Raw genomic sequence first — 11,397 nt, 5'->3', positions numbered from 1 at the left:
AGCCGCGTTCAAGTGCTAACTATTTTTACATTTATTGTTACTATCCTCTTTGTTCTTAATAATTGCTCTTCACGTGGTTATTGGTGTCAATTGATACTTCATTAGTGCCCTCAAAGTCCACAAGAAAGTGTGTGCGGCTGATGCCAGTCACGTCAATAAAAAAGCGAAACAAAACACGAACTAATAAATTCAATATATTTCTCCCAGTTATCTTCTACAACTGGAAATTTTCGTATAGCTAACTATCAGATCATAAAATATTATGATCGGCCGGAAATTAGGTATGGTGAAAGCTGAAAGGCCAATTAAGATTACTAGGTCTTTTTAAAAGTCTTACACGGGTCGATTCCTACACACTTGTTAGGTATTTTTTTGGGGATTTACTGCGACAAACACTAAATCATCAAGTCATATACATGAACATTTACAGCATTACCTTTCCAACCAAAAGCAGCGTGCTAAATTAGTATTATGTTGAAATCTGCTGATGTTAGCAATTACTATTTTTTCTACTTTCCAACACGTGGTTTTACTCTGAATACATGTACGCACAGAATTCCCGTTTCAATATATGCTATTTTTTCCCCGTAAGACTTTGACATTTCTTCAATTCTACGTAGACGTTTTTTCACTGTAGTAGGCCATACCACGCTCAGTTATGCACAGACTACTGCGGAGGTCAGTAGTGGTACAAATCACAGCAATAAAATGGAGAACTTTAAAAAACTACCTTCTTTCAATGCAGGGCGCCAACGAAAAGGCAGCGAAGACAATCTTACTTGTTGATTGGGTTGATTGTGAATGAGGCCGCAGACTTATCAACTCCACCTTGAAGAATGATGGTTATAAAAGTAATATTATTGGTATAGAATATCAATGAATTATAGAAAATATATATATATGCATATATATATATATATATATATATAATATTTGCAAATGGTCAGTCTTGGATAATATCGCCGTGGTATCGTGTAGGAAGATGACGCATAAACAGCGACAAGGCACACGCCTTTTTAACGTTCGTCTACCCTTTTGAATTTTTTGTTCTTTCAATTTAATTTCTGCCTTACCCTATTGTTCTTGCCTCGATCTAGAAGAAAAAATCGTGTTTAATAAACCTTCCCTGTATTATTCTGTTATTTATCCTTGTCATAATAATAGTTATTATCATTATGATGAAATTCAGTGGTATGGTATTTTCGATGAAAGAAGTCGCGTCCCTTTACACTTATCAAGCATCATCGTCACAGTGCCGATCCCCTTTGATAATCATACACATTTATATATTTGTCATCATCTCTATTTTACTTTTTGCCACTGTCAGCTTCTCGCTTCTTCGTTGTTGTTGTATGCTATTCCACAATTTTTTGTGTGGATGTGTTGAAGTGTGTTTTATCTTATAGTGCTTCTTCTAATATTTACAAATCAACGGGGCAAAAACGAGGATGGGCGGATGAAAATGTGTACATTTCCGGAAGACACATTCCGTAGTATTATATATTCATATCCATCATCATCCGCTTTTTATCAATATCGCCTCTCATCTGCTGCCGTTGAAGATTGTCCGTGTACGGCGTCTTTTCTTACTTATTTTTTTACAAATAGCAGTTAACTTTCTCCTCGCGTCACAAAATCTTACAACATTGTTCGCTGTTCCACCATACTTGCTCATCCGTATTTTTTTCGTTCAATTCTTCGTTCACCTTTTCTTTGTTTTGTTATTTTTAACTTCCGCCTCAAAGTCGCTCACGTATACATAAGCCACTTTCTGTACAGCACTGCGTCATCAGAAAATACCCCAAAATTTTCTGTGTTCATTGTGTGAGAATGTAATTTTTCACTCAGTCGCTTATTGAGGACGTCGATGATCTAACAAAATCACGTGAGGGTCAGGCGTCACATCTGCTAAGAAACTGTGTTATTTCGTCACCAGAATAGCCCTTCTCATGTACCTCGCTCCAGTTATCTATATTGACAAGCGCTAGGTAGATTAAGAAAGAGCTTGCCGATTGATTAATCCACACACAAAGGACCGTTCATGACATTGAAAAAAAAAATAGAGAATGTAACGTACCGCCACCCATAGGCCTCTCTACAAATCGCATTTCGTTTTGCCGTAGGATAGTAGGCCTTGGCCAGCCTATCTACCTGCTTCTTGAGAGAATTAAGAGTGTAGAAAGGCGCAACGCACACCTTTTAGGAAGTAGCAGTATGAAACTCAGGAAATGCATCTGCTCTATGCACTGTGAAGTTAACAAATGTTATGACGGTGTTTCGACATAACTGCGTAAACATGAACTTACCACGAAGCGTGACTATAGATAAAGGAACTACAGGAAGATGTCGACAGCCACATCTACTTTCACTATATGGACCTCATTCGAGTGGTGGAAATACATTTGAATTTCAAACGAAACTTCGAATTTCGTGTTTCTTTGTAAATGTGCAAAATAGAAAGACATTAGTCAGTACCCAACACACGAAAATTTTACACTGTAGTAATGTGTATAGACATAAGGCTAGCGCGATTTTGTTGTGCTAGCGACCCTATCTGATTTTTATATCTGGTCTGAACCCAGATATAGTGGCTTTGACCCCACTTCACCAAACAGGTAAAGTCTCCATCAACAAGTAGATATGCAAATAGATGGTTGTTTTATTTTTAGGATGTGTAGCCTATGTTCCATATAAAAATGGTTTTATATGCTTTTCTTTTTCTTCTTCCTTTTGTTTTTTGCTCTATTCATTTATGGGAGGAATGTAATCAGGTGCGGAAAGGGGACAACTTTAGGATGAATCAGTCGACATGGCTGATTTTGAGGGTGTAGTTAAGCCTCGTTGGACTTCTAGTAGCTGCTCTCGTGCCCCGCGAGGATATAAAGGTTTGACGGTCCACTCGGCTTCTCTACCGCGCGGCTTTCGACAACGATAACGCGTTCCCCAATCTCGCAGCCCGGGTCAGCGGCTGTGAAACCCAGGTATTTGCTGTTGTCTGCTGTGAGCACGCGCATGATACGAGTGGGGTCGTCGATCTCTTGGACGACGTCACCAGTTAACAGGCTTTTGCCCTGCATCCCTGCAATAGTTGAGCGAAAAATCCCAGAGATAAAAACGTAAGTGCTAGTAATAATGTTAGAGTTGTCATTTACATTGTTAAATGTAGTTTGGTTATGTTTATTCGTGAACGTCGTACCCTTTTAAAACAAACGAAGTACTATGTATTATTATTACATAGTATTGTAACTATAGAAAGGCTTATCTTACCATGACTGTGGAAGGCTAACACAGAATCTGAAAGGCAGACAATCTGCTCAAGGTTGAAGTCGAATTCAAAATTGGCTGGTCTCATGGGCTGGTTAAGCTTGACACGGCCTCCCAAGTTGATAATTTTTACCTCTCGTTCCATACATACTAAAAGTTCGTCCTGCTGTAACTGTAACGCGTTTAACGCATTTCCTTTGGCCGGGATCATCGTGTCGCCGTCTTCATCATCCGGTGATCCTCCGATCGAATCGATTAGGTTTAGATCAATCATCTCTAACTTCAGCTGATTTGGGTTCGATGTCGCATGGGCACCAATGCAGATAATTGGATACTCGGCGTCTGGTGACACGATCATCTCACAAAAACGAATACGGTGTGGTAGAGCTAGATCAACTTGTTTCACATGCATGAACTTCGCCAATGGGTTGTACCATTGCATAAGAAACACCCCGTGCTGAAGCACTCCGCACAAGTACTTGAAGCCGTTATACGGGTTTCGGCCAACACAGCATTTAATGCAGCCTTTGGTGTCCTGCACCTTGGTACTCGTTGTATACCTTCGAGGGACAAAACGCTCGGGTATCCGATTTAACGAGAACGCTGTCTGACTTTTCCGGTTATGTAGCGCGATCAAGTCGTGGCGATACAATTGGGTATTCTTACCTGACAGCGACATTAGTACGTCGCTGATGACAAAAAGCCATATTGTTCTTCGATTAAAGATCTGATCGAGACAAGCGTCCGCTAACTCGTTTAAGTTCAATGTATATATACCCTCTTCGCATCCGAGTATAATATGTTGGTCCCTAGTTTCTGGATGAATCCAGCTAGCCGCTGAGTAAACCTTAAGCGGGCACTCGTTGAAGATTTTTGAGAGGCAGGCTCCCATGTGAACTTTCGGCGTAGGTGGTAGGCCATTAGTGCTTATTCGGTTCACAGTTTCATTGGCGCCGCCGCCTTGCGGTGAACTCTTCTCTGCGTCAGTTTTCTTTCTTCGTAACCGAGGCGGAGGTTCTGGACCTTCGCTCTCTGCATGCGTTTCATCATCACTTCTAGGTGGTGACGTCGTCGGAACAGGCGGCACCGCTTCTTTGTGCTGCGCCCACTGTGGGTTTCCCATTAAGCTCTCTCCCATTGGAAGCGTTGCTCGTTGTTGTAGTTCCTCTTCGACGACTTCAAGGAGACTCTTCTCCACATCACGAATCAGAAAAGATTCCTCTGGCGATGTTGGAGTCTCCGGCGAGGCCACGGGCATCTTTTGGTCCTCCCGGCCCCTTGAGGAGACAATCTTCTGCGGGACATTATTAACCATTTCGTCTTCTTCCTCGTCGTGTTGATACTCGGTCGCCGACGGGTTTCGGACCCTCTCGATGAGATTAATGATAACTTCTTTGCTCAACTCTCCTATCAAAAACGGATGAAGAAGCATGCGATCAGCTGTTGGACGCTTCTTAGGATTCTTAGTCAAGGCCAACTTAACAAACCCGTGGAAATCCGTCGACCAGTGGTCTTTGTCTTTGAGCGTTGGCGGTTTAAAATTGGACTTGGACATGAGGAACAAAGCCCTCATTGGATGCAGATCAAACATGGGCGGCTGTAGCTCGGCCAGTTCAATGGCTGTAATGCCAACGGCCCAAATGTCACATTGTTGATTATACCCTCCTTTCCGTTCTACGGCAGCAACTTCCGGTGCCATCCAATATGGGGTTCCGATAAAAGATTTTCGCTTAGCTATCGTTGACGTGATTTTCGCAGAAACTCCAAAATCTGCTAACTTTACCCCGCCATCTTCTGTTAAGAGAATATTGGCTCCCTTTACATCTCGGTGCATCATGTTTAGACTGTGAAGGTAGTATAGACCGCGAAGTGTTTCACGGCACACGTATGCAATTTGATTTTCTTTCAGCGGCCCTGTAATGTGATAAATGTCCTGTAACGATCCTCCCCCGCAATACTCCATGCAAATCCACAGCTTATCCCGCCGTAAGTAGCTGCCGAAATAGGCCACGATGTTTGGATGTAGGCAGTCCTGCATCATGACAATTTCCTGCTGGATAATAGCGAAATCATCTCCGGGCTCGACCTTGATCACCTTAATGGCTGCCATTTCGTTCGTAGACAAGCGTTTGGCCTTGAAAACATCTCCATACGTCCCGCTTCCGACCCTCTGTATGAGTTGGTACTCATCGTGAGGGTTTCGCCGAGATATATCAGCGTGACTCGAGGAGCCCGATGGCAACGCCATCGTCTCACTCTGAAAGTTAAACCCAAGCCCGTCCCCGGCCCGTTATGAATCCCACTATTTGCGTAATTTGTAGCAATATAGGCAATTCCACTCGTCGATACGGCCATCCTTAGAGGCACGTCCCAAGCCTAGTAGATTCGACGTTCCTATTTGCCATCTGTAGCCAAATCAAAGAACAGTAAAAACAACGGAGCTTATTAAAATCGTTTTCTGATTCCTGAATACGAAGGTGGACCTTTTTGATAGACCAAACCATAGACATTTTTGACACATTACTTTTTAAAGTTACAACGAGCACTAATTATTTTGTAACATGCGTCATTTTTTGTCTTCTCAAGTTTGCCTTCTACGTTCTATTTTTCAGTACATATTGTTTAGAAACCTTATATGCCGTATATAAGAGACACTTGTGAAGAAGAGGATGTTTCAGGTCTAGTGTCTTCGTAAGCTTTCTCGCCTGTTCAGTCTCTAACATGGACATGCGACAAAGGGTACCCTAACAAGAATTGTTCTGTCAAAGAGCACGCAGGTTTAATAAAATTGACAGTTCAATTTTAGGACATTTATGCGTATGTACCGCAAGACGGTTTTAACAGGACTGTTATCAGAAAAGGTCAACATCTACGAACGTAGCTCAGCTTTTTGTCGCGAGGAACTCCCTACGCCATACTGAAAAACAAAGTAACGGTTCGAATGCATATAGTTAAACTATAACCTTGTTTCCAGTTTTTCGAGATGAGCCAAGTACTAATGAATGTACATGTTTTTCGTATGAAGTGTATCATGAGTGTCACAGATACACTAATTCCGCGAGGAAGCTGTATGTGCCCATTTGAGTACGCCCAGGTTGGTCGCACTCTGACCGGGACACCAAAAACCATTTTCCACCTTGTGAATAGTATTTTAACACGAGCACGCATTTTTTTACCTCATTCAATCTGTAATACATAGTATTGGAAAAACTGGCTCGCAAATACGAATCAGTTGAGCTTCGGTAAAAAAAAAATGCAAACATTAAGTTATCAGAACACCTGCAACGAAACTCGCCATTGGAAATTGAGGCCTAATTCAAAATGACAAATGTAAATAAACGAAGTTTACTATGGGCAGGCAGTGCACACGCATAAATCATATCCTTAGAACGTATTTCTTATACACTGAGTTGTGCTTATTTTTCAGTCAACAAGTTAGGTACCATCTATGGCAGTAAAACGCATACCAGATTAGGAGCCGTACCATTGTACCTATATTCATTGTTAGGGAGCAAGTAAACAGATGGCGCGTGTATGCGTTGAGGATACTCCATAGACTCGTGGATAGGTTGATACAACAATAGACAGTTCTCGCCATATCGCTACTTTTCCCAATTTCTAGTTCGATAGATAGCACTCAAATCAGATACCCTATGACTCTTAAATCATAGTGATTTGCATCCCAGTCGATTTCAAGTGGCGACTAAGACAATCAGCATCTACAGACAATTTTTTTTTTTTTTTTTTTTCAAATTTAGGATTTTCTTTGCAAACTAACGCGGCACGAATGAAAACTTGCACTAACTATTGGTGCCCGGGTCCCCCGATAGGTCTGTGACATTTAGAATATGGCGATTGCACGCAAACCCCTGTACATCTTACCAAGACAGATTTCGTACGATCAATGAGCTAGCTACCTTATGAAGAACATGTAAAATAACGAAAACAACAATTGTGTTAATAATAAATTATTTTTACTGCAAGAGAGGATGCTATTGTGAATTGTACTGGTCTGATTGATATGAGCTGCCCTGTCGTTCCATATCGTGTGGGACGCAAAATAGATTCAGTCAGATACGCACACGTACAAAGAAGCGCATGTCCGTGTCTCCGGCTATTCAGATTCGCCATGGTGGCTTGACTAAAATATTAGATCGTAATAGACCCGACATCAAACCAGCCGGCTTCTCCAGCCAATCCCGACAAAGCTGTCAAAGTTTTTCGCGCACAAGACCTCATAAGACGATGCGGATTGCGTTCTGCTGCGTCGTGCGTTCGTTACCGCTATCAGCAGGGCACCGACACTATTGAAAACAGTACCTTGAAACGTTAGTCTATTTCGAGATGGATGACACGTACTTTCCTATTACTGTTCAACCAATAACAGGTCAGCAAGAATTTCGTCGTAGTTTCAAATAGCACACCATTATGTACACATGATACATACTCTTACATTTGAGCTGAGAATAAAGAAACAAGCCAATCGGTCACTATTTAAGTATAACTATCGAATCGTTAAAACCGATGCGACATTCGTGATAATTGGATGCTTCAATATGACGCCCTTATAATCAGTTGCCTCTGAATGTGTTATAACTCCTAAGTACTTGATGCTATATCTCCAGCTGCTGGTGCTATTCCCGTTTTGACACTGGAACGTATAGTAGTTGGCTCTACGGTTACGGCCCACAGCTGCCCGTTACCGCTTGGGCTTAAAATCAACATATTCAAGACATTGCTCTCGAACAGCTGTTCTGAGTAGGAGAGCAGATATATTCGAAGTTGTGGGTTCCAAAATTGGGCCGCCACTTTATTACGCAATCAATTAATTCTAAAAGGCAATGACATGTTCCGCTTGTTGAGACCTATATAGTAGCGCATCATTATAGGTAGTATTGCGCGAATCTGTGAGCCGTACCCACACAACAATGACCTCGGTTCCACTGTCTGTACGGTTAGAATCACCCATCCGTTTGCTATGTTCGCTGACGAAACAAAAAAAAACCTAGCGAACACACTTCACGCATTTGTTTTCGTGATTGACTGTTTCAATTGGACTTCTCAAAAGTAGCCTGTGCCATGGAACGCTGGATAGAGAATTGTTATCGGAAAACTATTGGTTAACCATTGTCGTCGAAAGGCTGAGCGATACAACTGAACTCCAGATGCCCTATCGTACAGATGGCAGTAGAACAGCGTAGACGAGAATAAACGTGTCATTCGTATACACACAACTAATTTCTAGACTATTTTGCTATCAGTATTTCAAATGCATCCTAGTAACATAAGTTAAACAATGAAAGGAGGGTACTTTATGCCCGACAAAAATAAACTCTGTGCTCAGATTTATTACAAAATCACGTATTTTGTTGGAGCCATTTAGATCAATTCAATGACGCTAGTTCTAGAACAGCGCTTTATATCGATGCGCGTCATTTGCTGCCAGTTTAAGCTTTAGGATACGGTTTAATAATATAGCAGTACGTTTATTCCGGCAAAGTTATAGTCCGCCAATGATTTAGCCCTCGCTTTGTCCAACGCTGGTCGCTATTGAAGGAATTTTTTCCATTGTGAAGAAAACACTATGAATCTCATGATCATCGTATGACGCCAACTGGACCATTTGTAAAAACCCATTTATAGCCTAAATTGAACCAGTCGAGCAGGCCATCTGTATGATGTTTCGTAGATCTAGATTTCATTCACCCTAGACGTTGCGGATACAGAGATAAAGTGAACCTCATAGGCCCTTTGCTAGTTACCTGCGTAACTGAAGGAGCGTCTTGCTTTAGATAATAATTATTCTCAATGACACACCAAGTACTGAGCTCTTCCTTTGGCTTGTAGTCTATAAATAGAAATTGCGTAGTTTACTAATACATTTTGACGCTAGTAAGAGCTGTCAATCAAAAAATGGCGACAACCTAATAGAGCACTTGAACAGTTCCGTGACGCTATAATCAATCGGGGTGATACTACGCATTTTCGAAGTGCCTTCTGTTACCTGTCGATGGCACAACTTCATCTTCAATGACCACTTCTGCTTTACTTTGGGAAAGACATTTATGTGATGATAAACATAGTGTGTAAACAATTTTCGACCTTTACGCATCACGGCTGACACCCGAAAGGGCGTATAATAACGATATATTGTAGGCGCTCGATGTGAGGTAAAAGCATCACAGATTGTAATCTAGAAAGAGCATATGATTTTGAGATCTACTTTATACGTGGCATTTTCCCCACTGAGAGTAGACCAGATGTTTTAGGATTCGCCCTCATATCACGCTTAGGGACTTGACAGCATTTTTCGGTTCTGGAGTATTCAGATGTCGCTTGACAGAAGCAGTATCTCTGTATGGCTTCTCCTCTAAGGAGCGCCGCCGGGTCATAAAGTGAAAACAAAGTAACCTCATAACGATGAGGGGTACGTGAGGGAGACGTGATACGAAAAAAGTTGTGTGACGAAATTGAAATATAAAAGTTTTGGACTGGCTGGGGCGCTCCACGAGCAAACTGTTGTGACATACACTTGCGCCTGGAGGTGATCGCATGCAGCTTGGGGTTTCTTTCACAATGTGGTGCCGTGTATATTTCCTCGTGCTGCCTATAGATACGCGACAAGAAACGCTAACATCAGACCATAATATTGAATAGGATCGACGTTCAGCGGTGATACGCTTTTGTGGATGTTTGACCGTACTGCTGTCGTAGTAGTATCGCCGTTGTTGCGTACGCAATCCTTTTCAATTTATTCGAGAGCTTCAACAACCCCACAACCCGCGAAAACGTAGGGGCGGGAGATGGAAAAATAAGTACTTGCTCTCATAGCCGGCGCACCGTAATAACTCGACAGTTCATGAGCGATTTATGCGTCACGCGGCTTTATAAGCAATATTTGTAAATTCCGCTCCTCAGTTTCAACAAATCCTCGCGTAGCAACATCACTACAGCACGGATATGGACTAGCAGAATGGTTGTTGTCCTCGACTTTTGTTGATCGTTGAATTAATAATTCATTCCGGTCTAAAACGCGTTCTAGCCACAGGTGCAATTAAATATGAAATCCCACCATCACTAAATTACTAGAGCGACTATGGACATAATATTGGTAATAACATGGTATAACTTGAGCAAGTGGAAAGATCGGCGCACACAGATGCGTCGGTATTTAGCCGTTCGCTTGTTTTGATGTGTATCTATAATAAACTTACTTGCATATAGACGCATCAATATTTATCATGTGGCTATCTGAAGCTAAGGCCCTGTAGCCTATCAATCATGGACAATTTCATACCTATAAGGATTAATAGTGGTGGTTGTTATTGTTGGCACGAGCGTGACCAGCGATAGCGGCAGTAACATTGGACAGGTGACGATACACGGCAACTTTAGCGACTGAACACATTGCAGAATCTGTTGGTACATATATCCCTTCTAATGCTTCTCCCAGTTCAAATGACTTGGGGGTTTTTATTTTGACCACTATACCCCCCTCCCTACTATCGTTGCACCGAGACGAGATCAGAGCGGAGTTGACGGACAGTGCAAACAACTGCACTCATAAATCGACTCAGCTGAGCTAAAACAATTTCGACAGATCGACATCGACCTGGCGTGGGCGTACCTTAACGTTCGTGGACACGGTCCGGGCGGCGTAAAGCTTTACCACCGCACAAACATTTTATTCAGATAGCTGACCTGCCGAGAGACAAAAGACGACAAAGCTATCTTCTCGCCGTCGTCTTCACCGACCACTAACGCAGTACATCACGACTGAGGTAACAAACACAGCGATATCGTCCCTAGACCGTTGCCGAATCACACTACACTCTCGTAAACACCGTCATAGTCAGACACAGCCATAGTCACCAGCCGGTGTCGACCTTCGCTGGCTACAACAGCGCAAACACCAGCAGCGGGCGCCGTCGCAACGCGAACAGTCCAGTTCATCTCCAACAAAGTAAAATACTTTGTTGGGGACGCACTGCATACGTAATTGTCTATTCCGTTATTTTCCAGGAACTTTCAACCAGTAACTGTAGCAATAGTAGCGAAACAGCGCTACTAATAATAATAACCGTTATTCAACAAAAACAACAATATTAACATCATATCCTGCATAGAGGAAAA

The 11,397-nt window shown here is 42.2% G+C and overlaps 1 protein-coding gene across 2 annotated transcripts; it reads right to left on the bottom strand.

The window, feature by feature from the left end:
* Positions 1–7: 7 nt before the first annotated feature.
* Positions 8–11,360, bottom strand: hppy (MAP4K3-like protein hppy). 2 transcript variants are annotated; one of them, XM_022792471.2, is made up of 3 exons: positions 10,892–11,360; positions 3,268–5,669; positions 8–3,079 (listed from the first exon to the last, which is right to left on the bottom strand). In XM_022792471.2, exons 2-3 carry the CDS (start codon positions 5,510–5,512, stop codon positions 2,850–2,852), a joined length of 2,475 nt encoding a protein of 824 aa, XP_022648206.1. In that variant the 5' UTR covers positions 5,513–5,669; positions 10,892–11,360; the 3' UTR covers positions 8–2,849. The 2 variants fall into 2 exon arrangements, with proteins under 2 accessions (XP_022648206.1, XP_022648207.1); XM_022792472.2 differs by lacking the exon at positions 10,892–11,360 and adding an exon at positions 10,562–10,744.
* Positions 11,361–11,397: the final 37 nt, after the last annotated feature.

The sequence above is a fragment of the Varroa destructor genome, unplaced genomic scaffold (assembly GCF_002443255.2).
Source record: "Varroa destructor unplaced genomic scaffold, Vdes_3.0 BEIS01000002.1, whole genome shotgun sequence".
NCBI classification, from domain to species: Eukaryota; Metazoa; Arthropoda; class Arachnida; order Mesostigmata; family Varroidae; genus Varroa; species Varroa destructor.
Note: the sequence above shows the minus strand (reverse complement) of the source record. Positions and strands in the feature narration are given on the sequence as shown.